Source organism: Bos mutus, chromosome X (genome assembly GCF_027580195.1).
Source record: "Bos mutus isolate GX-2022 chromosome X, NWIPB_WYAK_1.1, whole genome shotgun sequence".
Lineage (NCBI taxonomy): Eukaryota > Metazoa > Chordata > Mammalia > Artiodactyla > Bovidae > Bos > Bos mutus.
Genome location: NC_091646.1, coordinates 29,998,758 through 30,019,383, shown reverse-complemented (window position 1 = coordinate 30,019,383; position 20,626 = coordinate 29,998,758). Strand labels below are relative to the sequence as shown.

At 41.3% G+C, this 20,626-nt stretch overlaps 1 protein-coding gene across 6 annotated transcripts in view; it reads left to right on the top strand.

Annotated features, from left to right (window-relative positions):
- MTM1 (myotubularin 1) overlaps nucleotides 1-20,626 on the top strand; it is a 92,469-nt gene that overhangs the window by 4,398 nt on the left and 67,445 nt on the right. For all 6 annotated transcript variants that reach the window (XM_070365807.1, XM_070365809.1, XM_070365806.1 and 3 more), the window contains exon 2: nucleotides 18,834-18,906. In XM_070365807.1, coding sequence (XP_070221908.1) covers nucleotides 18,890-18,906 — 17 coding nt within the window. In that variant the 5' untranslated portion in view covers nucleotides 18,834-18,889. The remainder of the gene's footprint in view (nucleotides 1-18,833; nucleotides 18,907-20,626) is intronic.

The window sequence follows — 20,626 nt, the reverse complement described above, 5'->3', positions numbered from 1 at the left end:
TGAATGTTTCTCAGTATCTTGAGATGACTCCATAAGCTGAGGTTGGAGACAGTTTTCTGGGCAAGAGAACCCTAACATGCCCCATGCACGGAGGAGATGTTTAGTGAACGTTCTTTGACTTGAACTGGACAAGGGTGCATAGCTTAGAATTGTTGGGGTGTGTTCATTTCAGCAAATTCTGTTGTTGGTCTAAAGATCCTGGTACTAGATGAAAGGGAGCTCCTGCTTAGTCTTTCTTTCCATGGTCAATTAGCCAATGAATAAGAAAGCTCTGAGTCCTGTTGGGGGAGAGGTCCCATGGGTTGTTTGCCCACCCATTTCTTTGGGGACTGTTGTCACTGGCAGTTTGAGTTTAGGTTTGTTTTTTTGCTTTGCTCGTTGACGTGTTGGGGGAGGTGGGGGCGGGTAGGGAGGAGTAAGGGAAGTTGAAGGGTAATAATTGAAAGTAAAAATAAAAGTAACTCATTCAGCTCTTGTTCCCTGCCCTCAGACCTTGGCTGCACAGGATGCCTTTCTTCAGCTTGTGATAACTGTTACATGTTGCTATCTTGTCCTTGGGCATTTTGTGAGAAGGAGGCCACTGTGTGCTTCCCAGAGCCTCTCCCAGTGCAATGGGCTAACCCTCGGGCTGTCCTACTTTCACCTTCAGCGGGTGGGGTGGGTCATAAAGGGGATTCTTAGCATCAGCCGGTGGGGCTTGCAATGCCCTTGTATGACCCTCAAGTTCCTTGTGGCCCTGGGATGACTTAGGTGGGGACAGAGCTGTCAGGGTTCATTCCAGCAGGCCTGGAATCAGCCAGCTGTTTGACTGGAAGAGGAAATGTCCCTACTGTGCAGAAGTGCCCCTGGCCGAGATGGGTCAGTACCATCCATGCATCACCATGAGAAGAAAGAAGAAAGATTTGCACTTAGTTTCAGTGCACCCAGGAGGCTGTGGTCCTTGTCACTGTGGCAGGAAGGATAGAAGAGCCCCAAGTTGGAGTTCCATTTTGAGCTTCCCGGTCCTGAGTTGCCTTGCACAAGGCAGTGCTGCTGGGTCTGTCGGAGCGAGTGGGAGTCCCAGATGGAGGGCAGTCGGAGCTGGCCCTCACCTCTCTGTAGCCCTTGCTGTGAGGCCTAACAACTGATTTTTTCAAGTTGAGGCTGAGTGTGACCCTGCTGGCCATTTCCTTTCTTCGCTATTATCAACTCTGAAGTGACGTGATCCTTTCCCCAGAGCCTCTCATCAGGCCTGCTCCACAAAACAGTTTTTCCTTGTTGATAAAATTGTTCTGATGCCCCTGCCCCTGGGAACTTAGGAGACATGCAAACTCTTAGGCCCCCCCAGACCTGCACAACCAGAATCTGCAGGTGAAGAAGACCCCCAGCTGATCTGTATGTAAATGACAGTTCGAGAAGTGTGGTCTGAGTGGCAGTTCACATCCCAGCTTGCTTCCTGATCCTTTGGGACTGACCATGCTGTTCATTTGAAAAATAACTCAAGCCACATGTGTCATCCGTTTTCCTAGTAGCCACATCAAAAAAAGACAGATGAAGTCAATTTTACAATGTATGTTATTCAGCCCAATATGTCCAAAATATTATTTCAACATGTAATCAGTATGACAGTGAGATGCTCCCCTCATCTTATTTGCATGAAGGTTGTCGAAATCCAGCATGTATTTTACATCTGTAGCAGGCCTCAGTTTGGACTAGCCATGTTTCAAGCTCTGCTTGCCAGTGGCTCCAGCTTTGGACAGCGCAGCTTTGAGAGATACATTTTGGCCTTGATTTGCTGATGATGTCATCAGATTTGCTCTCAAGGCCGGAAGAGCAGTTGGAGCCTCTGCTGCCTGGGTAGTAAGTTGCATTGACCGTCACTGTACTCAGTGCGGAGCCCTCTGCCTGGTGTGCTCTTCCGATCTCATTTGGATCCTCACAACATCCCCACTTCTTTACTGAGACTTCCTCTCTGGGCCTCAGCTTGGTAAGCTATACTGAGAAGTTGTGGTTGGCAGAGGTGAGGAATGCAAGCTTCTTTCTTGGGGACATCTTCAAAGGACTCAAGGGACGCCTCTCCTCTGGCTCAGCTGAGCCCCCAGATGGATGCTCCCTTTTGCTGTGGGCCTGCCACCCCATGGTTTGTCCCCCTGGCTGCTCATTAGAATCACCTGGAGAGCCTTAAGGACCTGATGCCCTGGCCCCACCCAGACATTCAGATTTATTTGATGGGGATGGTGGTGAGGGGTGATAGAGATCAGACCTCCTCATTTTTAAAAAGTCTTCTGGGAGATTCTGGCGGGCCACTGAGCTCCAGAGCAGCTGTCCCCAGCTTCTCTAGCACCGAAAACCAGCGGCCTTGGGGCTGAAGTGCAGATTCTGACTCCGGGGGACAGGGACGGGCTTCCTCTCACAGGCAGGTGACAAGGATGCTGGCAGCTGCGCTGGGACTCCGAGGAGCCTGTGCTCCAGAATCACTGGAGGGTGGTTCCCAAACTCCACGTTCCCTGGCAGCCAACCTGGAGATTCTGATTCAATAGGTTTGAGGTGGGGCCCAGGATCTGTAGTGGAGAAGGCACGATGTTTTCTGAATTTCACCACAAAGTGTTTTGTTGACTTTAGGATTTGCGTAGGCACATTCCTAGTGCCCTTTTTTTCGGGGGTGGGGGGAGGGGTTGTTTGGTGCAAATGGATGTCGAGTTTTATCAACCCCCGTTTCTGCCTTTATGATTTGTCCCCAACCCTTTAAACAGGTTGATGTGATGGTCTGTCTTAAGGGATTTTCTCATATAACTTGGTAGCATTAACCAGGTTTGCATGGCTGGCATGGATATTATTTCTTATTGCTGGGTTGGTTTGGTAATGTTTTCTTCAGGATTTTTACATCTGTATTTGTGAGTGAGATTGTGCTTTAATTTTGCTTTACTGTCTTTGCCTAGTTTAGTGCCTTTTTGCTAGCTTTATAAAGTGAATGAGAGCATTCCCTTTTCTGGTCTCTGGAAAAGTGTATAAAATTGGAGTTGTTTTTTCCTTGAATATTTAGTAGAACTTGCCCCAGAGCCAGCCATGCCTGGTGCTTTGGTGTGGAAATGTTTTAAACTACCACTTACTAGCTGCCATGTCTGTAGTTATGTCTGTCTTTTCATTCTTAAATCTTCATTTTGTTTACTTGTGCCTTCTCCTTTTTTTCTTGATGAGTCTTACCAAAGGTTTGTTGGTTGTGGTTATGCAGACTATGAAGTTTGTCACTGTGTAGAAAAGAATGAGCATAATTATATTCTCAAGCTTCTTTCTGATTAACTTTAATGAAACTGCGTAATCTGAAAGTCAAATTTATATCAAGGTATATTCTGAAAAGCTTTCCTTTAACTCATGTCTCCTGCCAGGCATGCTGTTTCTCCTAGCCACTGTAATCAATGTTATTAGTTTTTAGTTCATTCTTCTATGTTTCTTTTGCAAATTTGAGCTGGTGTGCATGCGTATACATACACACAGACACACTCACACTCATTGCATTTCCTCCCTTTTCTTACACCAAAAAAGCATACTACATACAGTCTTTGGCCCCTTGCTTTCTTCACTTAAAATATACCCTGGAAATCTCTCTCCTCTACATTTTCTCCTTTCTTCTTTCTTTGGATTTATTTTGCTGCTTGGATTTTTCAAAACAGTCTTTTTACTATTATTTAGTTCTAATATATTCTGATTTCCATTGTGATTATTTCATTCACCTGTGAGTTGTTTAGAAGTTTGTGTTTTAATTTACAAATACCTTTTCTAGGTAAATTTTTAGAAGTGATTTCTAAGGTAGCTGCATGATGGTCAGAGAATGTGGTCTGAATACTAGTAGTTCTTTTAAGTGTGTTGAGGGTGGGTTTATATAGATAGCACTGTGTGGCTGGCTTCTTTCATTTAATGTAAAGTTTTTTATATTCATCCACGTTTTGTCATTCATTGTGTATCAGCAGTTTTTACTTTCTTTTGCCAAGTATATTCCATAGTATGGCTTTAACAATATGTCTGTTCACTAGTTCATGAACGTGTGAGTTAATTCAGCGTTTTTGTCAATTATGAATGTAAAGTTGCCATGAGCATTTGCTTACAAGTCTTTGTGTGGATTAATGTTTTCATTTGTCTTGTGCAAACACTTAAATGTGGCATTGCTGGGCCATATGCTTAGGATACTTTCTTGTACTTTATAGGAAACTGTCACCCTGTTCTCCCAAGTATCTGTGCCATTTTGCATTCCCATCCCAGTGGCAGAGTCAAGTATGAGAGTTCTGCTTGTCACATTTTCACTAACATTTGTTATCATCTGTCCTGTTAAATTGCAGCCATTCCAGTGGGTGTGTAATAGTAGCTCATTGAGGTTTTATTTTGCATATTCCTATTGACTAATGATGGTGAGTATGTCTTCATGTGCTTTTTGACCATTCATATATCTTCTTTGATGAGGTGTCTGCTCAGATCTTTTGCGTGTTTCTTATTGGATTGTCCATTAGTTCTTTATGTATTTTGGATACAAGGCCTTAATTAGGTAATTTGCAAGTATTTTCTCCTGGACTGTGGTTTACTGTTCCATTTTCTTAGCTGTGCCTTTGAAAGAGCAAAGATTTTTAATTTTGATGAAGTCCAGTTATTGGGTTTTTTCTTTTATGGTTTATGCTTTTTGTGTTCTCTAAAAAACTTTTGCCTAACGTAAGTTCACAAAGATTTCCCCGTGTCTCCCTCTAGACTTTTGCGGTTTTAGCTCTTTGTTTAGACCTGTTTTGGTAGGTTGACTCAAAGGTGGTCCCCCGACTGCTGCCCCTCCATGTTTGTACCCTGTGTAATTGCTTCCCTTGAGTATGCAGCCTTCTGAGACTTCTGAGCAGAGGATGAAGTTAAGACATGCCTGGACTTCTGACCCACCACCCATACAAACAGTGAGAAAATTAACGTGTTGTTTACAGCTACTAAGTTTGTATGCAACAGTATAAAACTAATACTTATGTGCTTCATTTCAAGTTAATTTTGTATGTTGTTTCAAGTAAGGGTCAAGATTCACTTATTTCCATATGAATGTCAAATTGTTCCAGTATCATTTGTGTAAAAGACTAGACAATTGACCATTCCTAGGACCTCCAAAAGATGGATCTAATTCTGGACTGCTCCGTTCATCTCTATGTCTAATATTAGGCCAGAACTACACAGTCTTAATTACTGAAGTATTGCAAGTCTGGAAATTGGGTAGTGGAAGTACTCCAAGTTTGTTCTTTTTTAATTTCCCACCCCTCAAGATTATTTTGGCCATTCTTGGTCCTTTGCTTTTTAATATAAATTTCAGAATCATCTTGTTGGTTCTATGACAAAGCCTATTGGGAATTGATAGAGATTGTGTTGAATCTATGGATCAATATTGATGACATAACAATATTGAGTCTTCCCATCTGTGAGCATGATATGTTTGTCCATGTATTTAGGCCTTTAATTTCTCTCAGCAGTGCTTTATAGTTTTCAGTGTATGGATCTTGTGCACATTTTGTTAAATATATCCCTAAATATTTCATTTTTATTTATGCAGATGATATTTTTATACTTCAGTGTTCATTTGTTCATTGCTAATGATACAAATGGGGCTTCCTTGGTGGCTCAGATGAAAAAGAATCTGTCTGCAGTGTGGAGACCTGGGTTCAATCCCTGGATTGGGAAGATGCCCTGGAGAAGGGAATGGCTACCCACTCCAGTATTCTTGCCTGGAGAATTCCATGGACAGAGGAGCCTGGTGGGCTATAGTCCATGGGGTCGCAAAGAGTTGGACATGACTGAGTGAGTAGCACTTTCACTTTTCAGTGATACAAATATAATTTTTAATGTTGATAATGTATATCATGCAGACTTATATCATGCATGCATGCTGCTGCTGCTGCTAAGTCGCTTCAGTCATGTCTGACCCTGTACGACCCCATAGACGGCAGCCCACCAGGCTCCCCCGTCCCTGGGATTTTCCAAGCAAGAACATTGGAGTGGGTTGCCATTTCTTCCTCCGATGCATGAAAGTGAAAAGTGAAAGTGAAGTCGCTCAGTCATGTCAGACTCTCAGCGACCCCATGGACTGCAGCCCACCAGGCTCCTCCATCCATGAGATTTTCCAGCATACTTTCTAGTAAATTTACTAGTTCTAGTAGTTTTCCTGTAGTGTTCTTAGGATTTTTTATATGAATGATCATGTTGTCTGCAAACACAATTTCAATTCTTCCTTCTAGTGTTTTATATCTTTTATTTCTTTCTCTTGTCTTATTAAAGTTGCTAGGATCTCTAAAATATATTGAATGCAAGCAATAAGAGCAACCAACCCTGCCTTGTTCCCACACGTAGTGGGAAAACATTGCATCTTTCACCGTTAAGTAGAGTTAATTATAGATTTTCCACAGGTTACCTTATCTATTCCTAGTTTGCTGAGATTTTTTTTAAATCATTATTAGATGCTGAATTATGTTTGTAGAAGCTATGTCTCAGATGTAATCTTCAGGAAGATAGTATACCTCGAGAATAGCCCTGTTGACTGCATATCATCACATTCATACTTTTATCAACTATCAGTACCCAGCTTTTTCTCCTTTGTGTTGATAGTAGAATTTCCAACTGGAGCTTGGGAATTCTTTTTTTTTTTTTTTTTCTGTACAGCAGCATATGCAATCATTCCTCAGTATTCACAGGGGTTTGGTTCCAGGACCCATTGTAAATGTCAGAATCCGTGGATACTCAAGTCGCATAATCAGCACTCCATATCTGTGGGTTATGCATCCACAGGTATGGAGGGCCGACTGTATTGCTCCTTCAAAAGCCATGGCAATTCTGTGTCAGATTCATACGTGTCATTTTTAGCGTACTGGAATTTACCTTCTTTCTTTACCATTTTATTGACACTGCTTTTGGTTCCTCTTCATCTCCTTGACTTATTTCTGCCATTTTTCTTAGATTATTTCTTCTATATCTGTCAAAGCTTTCTACCTGCTAATAGTGCCAAGTTCTTGAAGAGTGTGTGTGTGTGTGTGTGTGTGTGTGTGTGTGTTTAGAGCAGGGATGGATAGCCGCTTGTATTTGTGGCTGGAATAATAGGTAACTGCCCCTAGTAGGAAGATACCATTGTCCATGTTTTGAGTCACCGCAGTTCTCTCTCTCTCTCTTTTTAATTTATTTATTTTAATTGGAGGCTAATTACAGTATTGTAGTGGTTTTGCCGTACATTGACATAAATCTGCCACGGGTGTACATGTGTTCCCCATCCTGAGCCCCCGTTCCACCTCCCTCCCCATCCCGTCCCTCTGGGTCATCCCCGTGCACCAGCCCCGAGCACCCTGTCTCATGCATCGAACCTGGACTGGTGATCTGTTTCACATATGATAATATACAACTGCAGGTCTCTCCTGAAATTCCAAGGCTTTTTAATGAAGCCAGTCTTTGTAGATTCCTTTTAGACACTCCTTTAACTACTATGGCAAAGGGCCTGTTGCCCAGGCTACTAGTCCTGCTGCTGATCTCTGTTAACTTTCAGGGTCAACCTGCCCTTGTATTGATAAATTAGGACTAATTAAGGAGTATGAAGCCCAGCATTTTTAACAATTGGGAGACCCTAGGCAACATTGGGAAACCCCACTTGCTGCTTTTTCTTCTAGCCCTTGAGAGAAGGGACAGGTAGCTACAAATCAAAATTATCCAACCCATTTTTGGAACTCTTCTTTGGAATTGCCTTCAGAGACCATGACAACTTTTACAAAATATCCTGTGAGTAAGGACTTGGCATTTGGCTTCAGGATAAAATCATTTTGCGCCTCCTCTATTAAAGAGAATGGGCACTCATGCTGTAGGAAGCATTGTTTTTTGTTTAAAAATTGAGATATAGTAAAAATTCATGAGATGGTGTCTTATGTAGCTTTAAGCTCTAAAAGCAATTTCAAAAGAATTGGAAGAATATTTTTCATAGTGACTGTGTTGCTGGAATAAGTGCATACCATCCAAAGGGACAACTTCGTAGAATAACTCATCTAGCTACATGTGCTCTGATAGACATTTTGAACCCTCATTAAACTTTGTCCTTCTTTTTAAATATAGTTTGAAAAGACTCTTTCATGATACAGAGTACTACTGCAGTTAAACAAGAGGGAATATACTACCTCAGGGTCTCACAGACATGGATTTGTGTGTGGGGGGAGGAGTTGCTGTTTGGTTAATCATGCTTAAAATGAAGGCTAATGTTCTTTTTTGTGACCATCAAATTTTATTACATAGAAATGGGATTCCAAAAAAAATTTTTTTATTCAGCTGTGTAAGCAGGAGGCATAACATTTTCATTTTTTAATTTGATCATCAATTAGAGAATTTAGAGCAACAGACATCTGTTAGTGGGTATAGTGGGGACGAGGATCAGGCTGCCTGGGTTTGATTTCCAACTGCAAACGTTTTTAGTGGCCACATTTAACCTTCCTATTCTCAGGGTTGGGTGTTTTCATATGAAGGAATATTAGTAGTTGGCTTATGAGGTTGTTGGCAGTATTGAAGGAGTTCATCTGTGCTTAGAACAGTGCCTGGCACATAGCAGATAATCAGTAAATGGAAAGCAGTTTGCTTTGTGTATTTAACTTATACCTATTCATTATCTTTATTGCTGTTTAACTTGTCTTATATTTATTCATCTTCCCACCTCAGTTGCTAGTTCCTTGAAGACTTATCTCCATTTTTTTTAGAATTTCTCACCATGCTCTGGAGTTGTTTTTGTTGTTGTCGTTCAGTTGCTAAGTCATGTCCAACTCTTTGCGACCCCGTAGACTGCAACACACCAGGCTTTCCTGTCCTTCACTATCTCCTGGAGTTCGCTCAAACTCAAGTCTGTTGAGTCAATGATGCCATCCAACCATCTCATCCTCTGTCACCCCCTTCTTCTCGTGCCCTCAATCTTTCCCAGCATGAAGGTCTTTCCAAAGAGTCAGCTCTTCGCATCAAGTAGCCAGAGTATTGGAGCTTCAGTTTTAGCATCAGTCCTTCCAGTGAATATTCAGGCTTGATTTCCTGTAGGATTGATTGGTTTGATCTCCTTGCAGTCCAAGGGACTCTCAAGAGTTTTATCCAGCACCACAGTTCAAAAGATGGGGAACACATGTATACCCGTGGCAGATTCATGTCAATGTATGGCAAAACCAACACAATATTGTAAAGTAATTAGCCTCCAAAAAATAAATTAATTAATTTTTTAAAAAGAGATTAAAAAAAGAAGAAAAAAAGCATCAATTCTTCAGTGCTCAGCCTTCTTAATGGTCCAACTGTCACATCCATACATGGCTACTGGAAAACCTGTAGTTTTGATTAGAGGTACCTTTGTTAGCAAAGTGATATCTCTGCTTTTTAATATGCTGTCTAGGTTGATCATAGCTTTCTTTCCAAGGAGCAAGCATCTTTTAATTTCATGGCTGCAGTCACCATCCACAGTGGTTTTAGAGCCCAAGAAAATACAGTCTGTCACTGTTTCCATTGTTTCCCCATCTATTTGCCATGAAGTGATGGGACCAGATGCCATGATATTAGTTTTCTGAATGTTGAATTTTAGACCAGCTTTTTCACTGTCTTTTTTCACCCTCATCAAGAAGCTCTGTAGTTCCTCTTCACTTTCTACCATTAGAGTGGTATCATCGGTGTATCTGGGGTTGTTGATATTTCTCCCAGCAATCTTGATTATATAAAACAGTTCTCCAGATTACCAGCAACCAGCAGAAGCTGCTGCTGCTGCTAAGTCACTTCAGTCGTGTCCGACTTTGTGCGACCCCATAGACGGTAGCCCACCAGGCTCCCCCGTCCCTGAGATTCTCCAGGCAAGAACACTGGAGTGGGTTGTCATTTCCCTCTCCAATGCATGAAAGTGAAAAGTGAAAGTGAAGTCACTCAGTCATGTCTGACCCTCAGCGACCCCACGGACTGCAGCCTTCCAGGTTCCTCCGTCCATGGGATTTTCCAGGCAGGAGTACTGGAGTGGGGTGCCATTGCCTTCTCCCAGCAGAAGCTAGAGGGGACAAAGAAGGTTCCTCTCTGCCTTTGAGCCTTCCGGGGGTGGGGTAGGGTGGAGGGCACGGTCCTGCCAATGTCCTGATTGCAGACTTGTAGCCTTCAGAACCGTGCAGGAAGAAATTTCTGTTTTAAGCATCCAGTTTGTGGTACTTTGTTTCAGGAGCCCCAGACACCCATCCATTATTTTGTCTTTCCCCCCATTGCTGCTTGAATTAGAGTGTTGACAACCCTGGGATTTCATTTCATCTCAAATGGTAGCATTGCTTCCATTTTCATCCATTATCCATCTTCTCCACATATTTTGAAACTCTGATCTACCAGAGAGATGCAAAATGTCATCAAATAGGTAAATACTGTACAGCACAAGAAGTGAAATGTTAGGAATTTATGCAGTATACAGAGAAATGAAGCATGTGTGTGTTGTGGGTGCACGTGTGTACATGGGCAGACCCGTCCTCTGTCATGAAGTGGATACCTAAAGACCCGGTGCCAACACAGCTCTTGCTTCTCCTCCCAGTGAACATGCTTGAAAGGAATTGGGCCGAATGGCAGGTTGTCATCTCCAACCTTCTCTCCTCTTTGTTTTTCTAGAAATTGCACATCTGCTCTTCAGTTTCTTTCTGATCCTTCCCCTCTAGTGCTAATTCCCATTGGATTCCTTGTCAGTGATGCCCTGTCTGGGAAGGTCCGTGGGAAATTCAGTGTTCTGAACTGGCACCTTCATCACTGATGTAGCTGTGGCTCTTCATATGGGTTTTTACCTTCAACAATTGCCATTTTAACTTTTGCGTAAGAAGGTCATTTTCAATTATAAATTGAAAATATACTTTTGGGGAATAGTTTCTCCCAGGGGAAAATAGTTCAACCAAATACAGATCTGTCATGGAGCAGATGGATCAGCTGGGTTCCTGCATGAGTTTGGGAATTGGCAGGTGGATGGGGAACTTGATCTTGTTCCTATTTTAAAACTTTGTTTACTGCCAGGTATTTGGTGGTTACAAAATCCATTGGTGAATTTAATGATCTGTTTAAATGTATGTGTGTTTTACTAGGTTGCCTTTTCATGTAAAAAAAAAAAGTTAACCTGATGATAACTGGCTTTCCTAATAGTTGCTTCAGCATACCAATTTCAAGTTATGAAGTGTTTCTAAAGTTACTCTGTTCCATGGCCACCGCACATGCCACTGGAGCCAGTCAGCTGTCTTGAAGATGTGCCATTTGTCATGAGGGGACCAAGAAGTAGGCTGAATGGATCAGCTCAGATCTATCACTAACCACTGGAAACATGATTCAAAATGCATTCTTCACTGATTCAGATTTATGTATTTTTTTAGCCGAAAGGTCTTTGAAACATTTAAAGAAGTGGAAGTAAGTGTATTGTGATCTTTAAAATGAATAGTAAATATCAAAATGACACAAAGAGTGAGTTTCTAAATGAAATATGATTTAACATTTTGTAATTTCCAAAGAAGAGTCATGAAAACAATGTCCCTTGAGTCCTGAAACAAATCAAGAGGCTCTAACACATGTATTGCAGGTGTCTATTTGGACAATAAGCCACTTACAATTGATGGGGGTACTCTTTGGAATAACTATAGTTGGACCTACTCTGATACCTCTAGTGTATTTCTATATCTTTGAATCAGAATAGAAGTTAAACAGGCAAGATCTCCACATAGGGATCCCTGGGCTAGGAGTCAAGCATTTTCTTTTTTTAATGGAAGTAGGCATGCTTGGAGAGTAACCTGATTTAAAGCTGTCCAGAGCTTTGTCAAGATTAGATGGATTATCTTAGAAAGCAAATGTGTGTACAGAATGGTTAGGCAGTATTAGATAGCGTATGTTTTATGGAAAATCCAGCCTAGTGTGTTAGCACCACTTTGAGAAATGGCTTCAAAGCATCTCTTTCTACGAGGAAGGGACTTGGTGTTTGAGTGCCTCTGCTTTGCCATCTACTGTTCCAGCATTTTACACATTCCTTATCGTGACTCCATGAAGGTAGGTAGTATCATGCCCCACATACAGAGAACTGCAGTCTGTCCAAGACTGAATGACTGTTATTAATTGAGTGACAAAATTGGGATTTGAAAGCCAAACTGGTCTGAACATAGAATCCCTTCCTCTTTTCAACTGTGTCACACAAATTTTGCAGCTGGTCATAGTATGTTTTTGCAAGGTATAAGCTGTGAATGGTGGGCTTATATCTTAGTTTAAAAGGGCATGATTATTATTTACTTTGGCTGAAGAAAGTTCATTTGGAAATACTTTAATAGTTGAAGACAGAGTGGCAGCCCATTTTTGTAAATAAAATCATGCTGGAATACAGCCACACCCCTGTATTTCCGTATTGCCTGTGGCTGCCACAAAGCCTAAAATAGTTTCTGGCCCTTCACAGAAAAAAGTTTGCAACTCTTGTTCCAAGAAAAATGTATAAAGGGATTCCCCTAGCAGTCCAGTGGTTAAGACTTCACCTCCCAGTGCAGGGACTGTGGGTTCAATCCCTGGTCGGGGAGCTAAGATCCCACATGCCTCATGGCCAAAAAAGCATAACATGAAAACAACAGAAACGATATTATAAAAAAATTCAATAAAGGCTTTAAAAATGGTCCACATCGAAAGAAATCTGTAAACAAATGTATAAGATGAAATAAACTCCTACTTTTGCAGATCATCGTTTGTCTTCATGTGGGATAAACAAGTATTGAATTGATTGTACCTGGTCTCTAAATGGCTGGGGCATGAACAATTGTCTTTGGTTCAGGGTGGTTTGTTTGAGGGCATCTCAACACATCTTTTTCATTTCTTGCTCCGAGGTGGTCTACAGTCAGAGCAATTTTAATGCAAAAGTCAGCATAAACTTTAGTCATGTAAAGCCTGTCCTGCATTCAGGTGCAGAACAGAAATCTGCTAGTGGTTCTCACTGGGGGCAAAACTCCCCCTAGAGGCCAAATTGGAAATGAGGGGGCAGTGTTTTTGTTTCTAGTGTAATTTGTATTGATAAGTAAGTTATTATCACTGTCATTTTATTTCCCCTTTATCCTGGAGGTCAGACATTATATTGATGATTTTTTAAATTTTGGCTTTTTAAAAAAAATTATGGCTGGGTTGATAATATCCATAACTTTCATTACAGGCTAGCCAGAGGGGCTATACAGAAATTGGAGCATTGGGTCTGGGAGTATTGAGCAGCTCTGTCCTAAGTATTTGGTGTTTCCTTTTTTTCAAAATGGACTTCCAAGTAAAGAAAGCTCCGTTGGAAAAACCTGGAATTCTGGGCTCAGTAGCTGCTCACACATGACTTCTTGCTCGCTGGCAGCCTTTTGAAGTTGTTTTGCAGACTAGGTAGGTTTCCAAAGCTTTCAAGGGAGCCTCCAGAGAGAGATCACCCTTTAACTTTATTTAAACAGCAATACAGAGTAAGAAAGCACAGCAAATAAAATCCAAAGATGATGGACTGCGTGCCTTTCCTCACGGTTTGTACATGGCAAGTTCAGGAAAACCCCTAATCAAGGGCCATTGACGGCAAATTGGTGACCATGGCAACTGAGCTCCCCTTGGAGTTTAGATTTTGCTTACAGAAACCCAATGAGGTGAAGGTCAAATTTATTTTCCAATTCTACTGCTTTGAGATGTTTCCAGTAAGGGTAAAACTGGCCCTCATTTATTTGAGAGTGTTTATAGTTACATCTGCCGCAGGTGTTTTGTGAAATCCTATTTTTCATATGCAACAGAGAGGGGAGCAGTTTCTTAGTCTGGAAGAAGGACATTGTATCTTAATTTGAAATACTGGGTTGGCGCAAAAGTGCATCCAGGTTTTTGATACCAGCGTATGGAAAACCCCGAACGAACTTTTTGGCCAACCCAATATCTCTTCCAGCACAAAGTCTGTAATGCAGAATGTTAGTTCTTTTTGGTGCGAGTTTTTTATGGTGCTTCAGAGTGTGAGAAGTCAGTGCTGCTCTTCTGATGTGCAGAGCCATGGAGCCTTGAGCATCTTGGTTAACTGAGGGTTGGCTCTACCCCTTTTTTAAGCTTGCATACGTTTCTGACTTAAAGGAAATATTACGCATACAACAGTTCATTCATTCATGTAACGGATAGCTATTGAGTACCTACTGGCTGCCAGGCACTGTACCAGGTACCGTAACAGCTTTGTTGTTTAGTCGCTCAGTTGTGTCTGACTCTTTGTGACCCTATGGACTGTGGCCCACCAGGCTCCTTCATCCATGGGATTCTCCAGGCATGAATACTGGAATGGGTTGCCATTTCCTTCTCCAGGGGATCTTCCAGACCCAGGGATCGAACCCACATCTCTTGCATCTCCTGCATTGCAGGCAGATTCTTTACCTCTGAGCCACCTGGGTTGGAACTGCAGCATTAAATAAAACAAACCATAATCCTTCTCTTCTGGGGGCTTGTGTTCTGGTATGCAAGAGGTGGAGAGTAATAACAGATTATCTGAAAGGGGGTAAGTGGTAGGTAAAGGAGATGGGGGGAGGGGTGGAAAGGGCAGAGAGACAGAGGGACAGGGGGAAGACAGGTGAAGGGACACAGAGGGAAGGACAGAGGGAGATACCATGAGACCATTGAGGTTAGTTGTCTTAAATTTAAAGAGACACAACTGAGGCTATGTTGTGACTTTCAAGCTTCCCTGATAGGTCAGTTGGTAAAGAATCTGCCTGCAATGCAGGAGACTCTGGTTTGATTCCTGGGTCGGGAAGATCTGCTGGAGAAGGGATAGGCTACCCATTCCAGTATCCTGGCTTAGAGAATTCCATGGACTGCCGTCCATGGGGTCGCAAAGAGTTGGACACGACTGAGTGACTTTTACACTTTGTGACTTTCAAAGTTTTTTAAATGATGCCACCTTTATGTAGCTTTATTTGAAGGGGTTGGGGGTGGGTCCCCAAGATTGCTTGCCTAGATGAGTTTCCTTTACTGTTTTTTAATCTAAAACTCCTTCTCTCCTGAGATTGGGACCAGTCTCATTAACCTGCTTTCTTTAGAAATAGAAATCACTTGGACGCACTTGTCTGTGGGTGGAAAGGATACTGCCATGTTAGGAAACCTGTCTGGAGCTGGTCCTGCCTCAGACTCATGCCAGAGCCTTGTTGTACCCCTTCTAGGCTTTCCTGTCGTCTTCTCTGTAATGGGAGAGATGCTTAGTTGTTCAGTTGTGTTCGACTCTTTATGACCTCATGGACTCTAGCCCGTTAGGCTCCTCTATCCATGGGAATTCTCCAGGCAAGACTATGGGAGTGGGTTGCCATGACCTCCTCCAGGAGATCTTCCCAACCCACAGATCAAACCCAGTCTCCTGCACTGCAGGTAGATTCTTTACCATCTGAGCCACCAGGGAAGCCCAATGGGAGAGGACTGGGCTTAAATCTTCAGCAGTTTTTTTCAGGATCAAAAAGGATAGAAGTCTACCTTTGGTTAGATTCCTGAAATTAGCATATATATAGGGAATTAAGTGTCAATTTTCACTTTAAAGCCAGGGTAGCCCAGATTCAATGTTTTTTAAAATAAAAAGGATTAAAGCTGATCTTTAGGGGTTTGGGGCAAAATACACTATAACCAAAAGGGTACCTGACCTTTGTAAACTTTTCTGTATCTTTTATTTATTATTGAACTCCATTTAGAGCAACAGATATTTTATAGATGAAGATATGGATGCTTGATAAGTTAGAGCCAGCGCAGGGCCTGTGCTTATCTGTCTAGCACATTTTCCACAGCACTGCTCTGCTTCCCAGGCTCCTAATGACACAGTATTTTCATGTACTTTTTCAAGAGAAGTTTTATAGACTTCCCTGGTGGCTTAGATGGTAAAGCATCTGCTTGCAATACGGGAGATCCAGGTTCGATCCCTGGGTTGGGAAGATCTCCTGGAGAAGGAACCCACTCCAGTATTCCTGCCTGGAGAATCCCAGGGACGGAGGAGCCTGGTAGGCTACACTCCATGGGGTCGCAAAGAGTTGGACACGACTGAGCGACTTCACTTCACTTCACTTTCACTTCACCACCAGCCATGGCACTATACTTGTAGTAGTGAGCTTTCTTCCTAGTATTTCTGGGGTCAAGACTAATGTGTAGAAGAATTGCTTATGGCATCAGTATTCAGTTGTTATCCTCTTATTATTTAAAAGAATGCTAATAATTTGTTAACAAATATACCAGGCACTGTTCTAAGCCCTTCAGTATATTGCTTCATTTTGCCCAACTGTGCTGTAGTAGGATAGAGGTAATAGCAACCAAAGCCCAGAAAAGTGAAATAATCTGCTCAAGGTCAAATATATGAATTGCAGAGTTGGGATTTGAATGGAGTCAGCTCAATACTCATGCTGTCCAGCATCACGCTGCTCCAGCGTGTGTTCATTTCAGGGGTCCATTGGAACCCTTCAACAAAGAGAGGTTCATCTCATCATGGAACTAACCCATGTTACCCAGACCCTTGGATTTCTCAGTTCTGCACTCAGTTCAGCTTTTAATAGTAGCAGTTTCTAGGATAACGCTACATATGAAGACTTTAGACATAAAGACAGCACATTATTTGATTCTGTTTATATGAAATGTCCAGAATGGGCAAACCTGTAGAGATAGAAAGCAAATTTGTGATTGAGGCCGGGGGAATGGGGAGTGACAGTGACAGTGACAGTGACAGTGACATACCCATAATGGGTATGGGGTTTTGGGTGGTGGTGGTGAAAATGTTCTAAAACTGATTGTGGTGGTGGTTGTGCAATCCCATTAAGTTGTTCACTTGAAACGGGTGTGTTGTATGGTATGTGAGTTATAGCTCAATTAGGTAGTTAAAAATAAGGAAAAAAGGAAGACTTTTCTCTCTTATATTTCATTTTAAATTGAGTTTTTTTTTTTTTTTAAATGAGAATTGAAGAAAACAGGAAGATTTATCTTTCTTTTATGGTTTAGAAACAGACTGGTGAAGACTGAGTCGATTATATAGCCCAGTGTTTGAAATGTCTTACATTTACTTGACATGTTAATAATTTAACATGTGTTTGAAAATGTTGACTTATGAAAATGTTAGAGCATATGATTACTAAAAGTAATTTTATATCTTAATTTAAAAAATCCCCAAAATATGTAATATTGTTTAGTTGATAGAATAATTTCAGGGCAGAAACATCTGACTTTATCTATCCAGTCCATCTCATCGACTCTGCTGTCTCAGAGAATAATGGGTTATTTTGATTGGATTTTAATTTATAGTTAGAGTGGTTTTTCAAGGCTATTTTGCCTGAATTTAATTCATTCTAGAGTTATTCATTAATCTTTTTTAAAAAAGTTATTTCTAATTTTACATTGTGCTACCTCTTAATGGTATCAGGTTTTTTAAGTTTAGTATTCCTTTGTATAAAGACATATTTTATTTTCCCCTAACTGTTCATGTTTCAGCCTCAGCAGTTTCCTAGTTCCAGTGTTTTGGGATTTGGTGAACCAATATACAAGGTCACAGTGTAGTGATGTTTCACAGTAGTATGTATTTTGCACATAATCAGTCACTCATTCACCAAATAGTTACAAATGTCATTGTGTGCCAGGAGATAGCCATGACCCAAAAGGACTCCCACCCTTGCCCTTGGAAAGCTGAGCTCTGGTGGTGGAAGCCCAGAGTCGCTAATCTTGAAAGATTGTTCTCACTTGGCTGTCTCACTGCATCTTTGTCCTGATGGGTACCTTCATCTGCATCTTTTGTCACCTTTCTCAGGCATTTCTTTAGGACACTGACCAGCAGCACACAGCTATCAAATTTCCAAGTTTTGTGCCAAGTGGTAGTAGTGTTCTCCATGCCAGATTTTGTTAGTTGGTCTTTTAATGAGCCCAGCAAAAAAAAAAAAAAAACTATAAATGTTCACAATTGTCTTGCTAAATTGAGTACGGTTTAACCACCAGTGACTTCATATGTATCTCTCTCTCATTAACTTTGATAAATAAAATAGCCAAAGCATTGCTTAGTTTCCTGTTGTTGCTATCATCTTCAAAAGTAACCCCTGGGTTAACAAGCTAATTGTATGTGTTCTGCATATGATGGTTTCGTTTATGTCTAAAAAAAAGAAAGAAAGAAAGTGAAGTCGCTCAGTCGTGTCTGACTCTTTGCGACCCGATGGATTGTAGCCCACCAGGCTCCTCTGTTCATGGGATTTTCCAGGCAAGAATACAGGAGTGGGTTGCCATTTCCTTCTCCAGGGGATCTTCCTGACTCAGGGATTGAACCCAAGTCTCCAGCATTGTAGGCACACGCTTTACCATCTGAGCCACAAGGGAAGTCATTTATGTCTGAACTGGGATGAATATGCCTTATTTAAATGAAATACATACATTCCCTAGAAAATGCTGATTAAATCAAATCCTACGAACTTGATTTCCATCAAATCCATGCCACTTTAACTTGCCTTAATTGAGAGAAGACAGAATTATTAAAGGGGAAAGAAGTATAAGTTCAACGGTCTGTCCTTTTTATCTCTCTGCTTGGCTGTCTCTTAACTGTCTTTACAAATGAAGAAGTATGGATGTTTGAAGCCTGTTGCATAATTAATAAACATTAAGTTTTCTCTGATGACAGAAAGGCGTGTGGTGTCTTCTGCTGAACTCCCCCTTCTCTGTTTCTTCACGGTTCCCTGCGCCTTCACTGGAGCTCTTTCCCATGAGCTGTGCTGTGGCTGGTCCTTCATGTGTCTCATTCCTGTGAGGGAAACGGGGCCTGTCAAGTGTCCTCCTGTTTGTACTCAATTGCAGTATGTTTGAAATTGCATACGATTTTGTTGATTTCTTGAATTCATTGTCTTTCTTGGCAGAGTTTCCAGTATGGCCTCAGCACCAACTTCCAAATATAATTCACACTCCTTGGAGAATGAGTCTATTAAGAGGGTAAGTTGAGTTTTCAGATTTATTTATACCTCTTTCTCTGCATTTCTCTTTTCATATTTGAATATTAGCTGCTCATTCTGGGTTTCTTGAATTATTCATTTCATTATTCATTCACATAATGCAAATTCTTTGATACACATAGTTTTATTTGTTAACCCATCTCGTTCCATAAAAGACAGACTACCTTAGGTGTGTTCAGTGAGCTTTGTTTGTAAATCCTTTCGTATAACTTCATTTTTGAGAACCTCTGACTTGTGAACCACTGCCAGACATTACATTTAAGATACTAGGCAATCTCTTGCCCCTGAAAGCTTTCTGAAGAAGAGTTCGGAAGACCAGGGCCCACCAAGCAGGATATTAACACCTTCCTCAATATTGCAGGAGGCATTCCTGGCTGAGAACAATCTGCCTTGCCCTCCTAGGTATAAAATGCTCAGCTTGCAAGCACTAAAGCATATTGAAAATTAGCTAGGAATTTTTATTTTGTACCTGAACAAAAAAGGATAAAACCACTAAAAATCCAAGAAAGCCACCCTCTTTGACAGCTTATCCCTCACCTAAATACAAAAGCCGCACTTCCCCTGTTTCATACAACTTTACATGTGCATAGCCCCTGATAATTTTCAGAAGTGTGCTTGTGTAGTTTCTTTCACTTAGTATTCACAAAACTCCTTTGAGGCAAGGATTACTAGCTTCACACATGAAATGATTGCAGTGTGACTTTGGAAAACAACTAGAAAAAAAATGAATGAAAAATAGCGATTTACAAAACCCTTTTCCCAAACAGATGTTAGTGATGTGTCTGGCACGTCCTGGAGTGGACACAGGCAGCACGTCATTGGCACTTATCCACTGGGGCAGCTGAATAGATGGAAAGACTCCTTTCCCAGGCATCCAAGTCACATGGCAGATTAGCCTCGCAGAACTCACCTTGGCTAGTGGTTTATACTGCCTGGTTGGCAGAGTGGCTGCGGTTATTGAATGAGAATACCTCAAAAGGCAGAAGGCCTAGAGATGTAGTAGAGTCACATGAAGAATTTGTGTGTAGATGGTTTCCAAGGCCCTGGTTGGCTCAAAAGTTCAATGACAGGCCTCCTCATCCTCTTTATCTAGTTACTTACGTGAGAAAAGAAGTTAGTAAAATAGAAAACCCAGTGTTATTTTCTGACATATGAGAATATGCTGTAATTACTGTTGCTCAGTTAAGGCTCCATTGAAATGAAGTTTTCATTCCTTCGCTCAACAAAATAGGACTAAATAATATGGAAAAAAGCTGCCACAATATATGTGTATCTATAGAATATACTCAGTGAATTCTGTCTTAGTGGGAGATAGTGAAGGACAGGGAAGCCTGGTGTGCTGCAGTCCATGGGGTCGCAAAAAGTCAGACACAACTTAGTGACTAAACAACAACATCAAATACACTTAATATTCATTTTTTATCACTTTCCTGAACACTGTTAACTGTAAAGCACTTGGAAGGGGTGTTTAATTAATATCACTGAAAAGTGTGCTAATGTTAGTTACAGACTAAAAGTTAACACAGCTAATGAATGTTGAACGCTAAGTTGTATTTTTTAGTTGTTTTGATTTTCTGTGCCAATTTTCTATAATGGTCACTATGTCTCTAATTTTTTTTATTTGCAAACAATATTTCTGGTTAGTTGCTTAATATCCTGTGCAAATGTCATGTCCTTACTTCTGATGACACTGTTTTGTT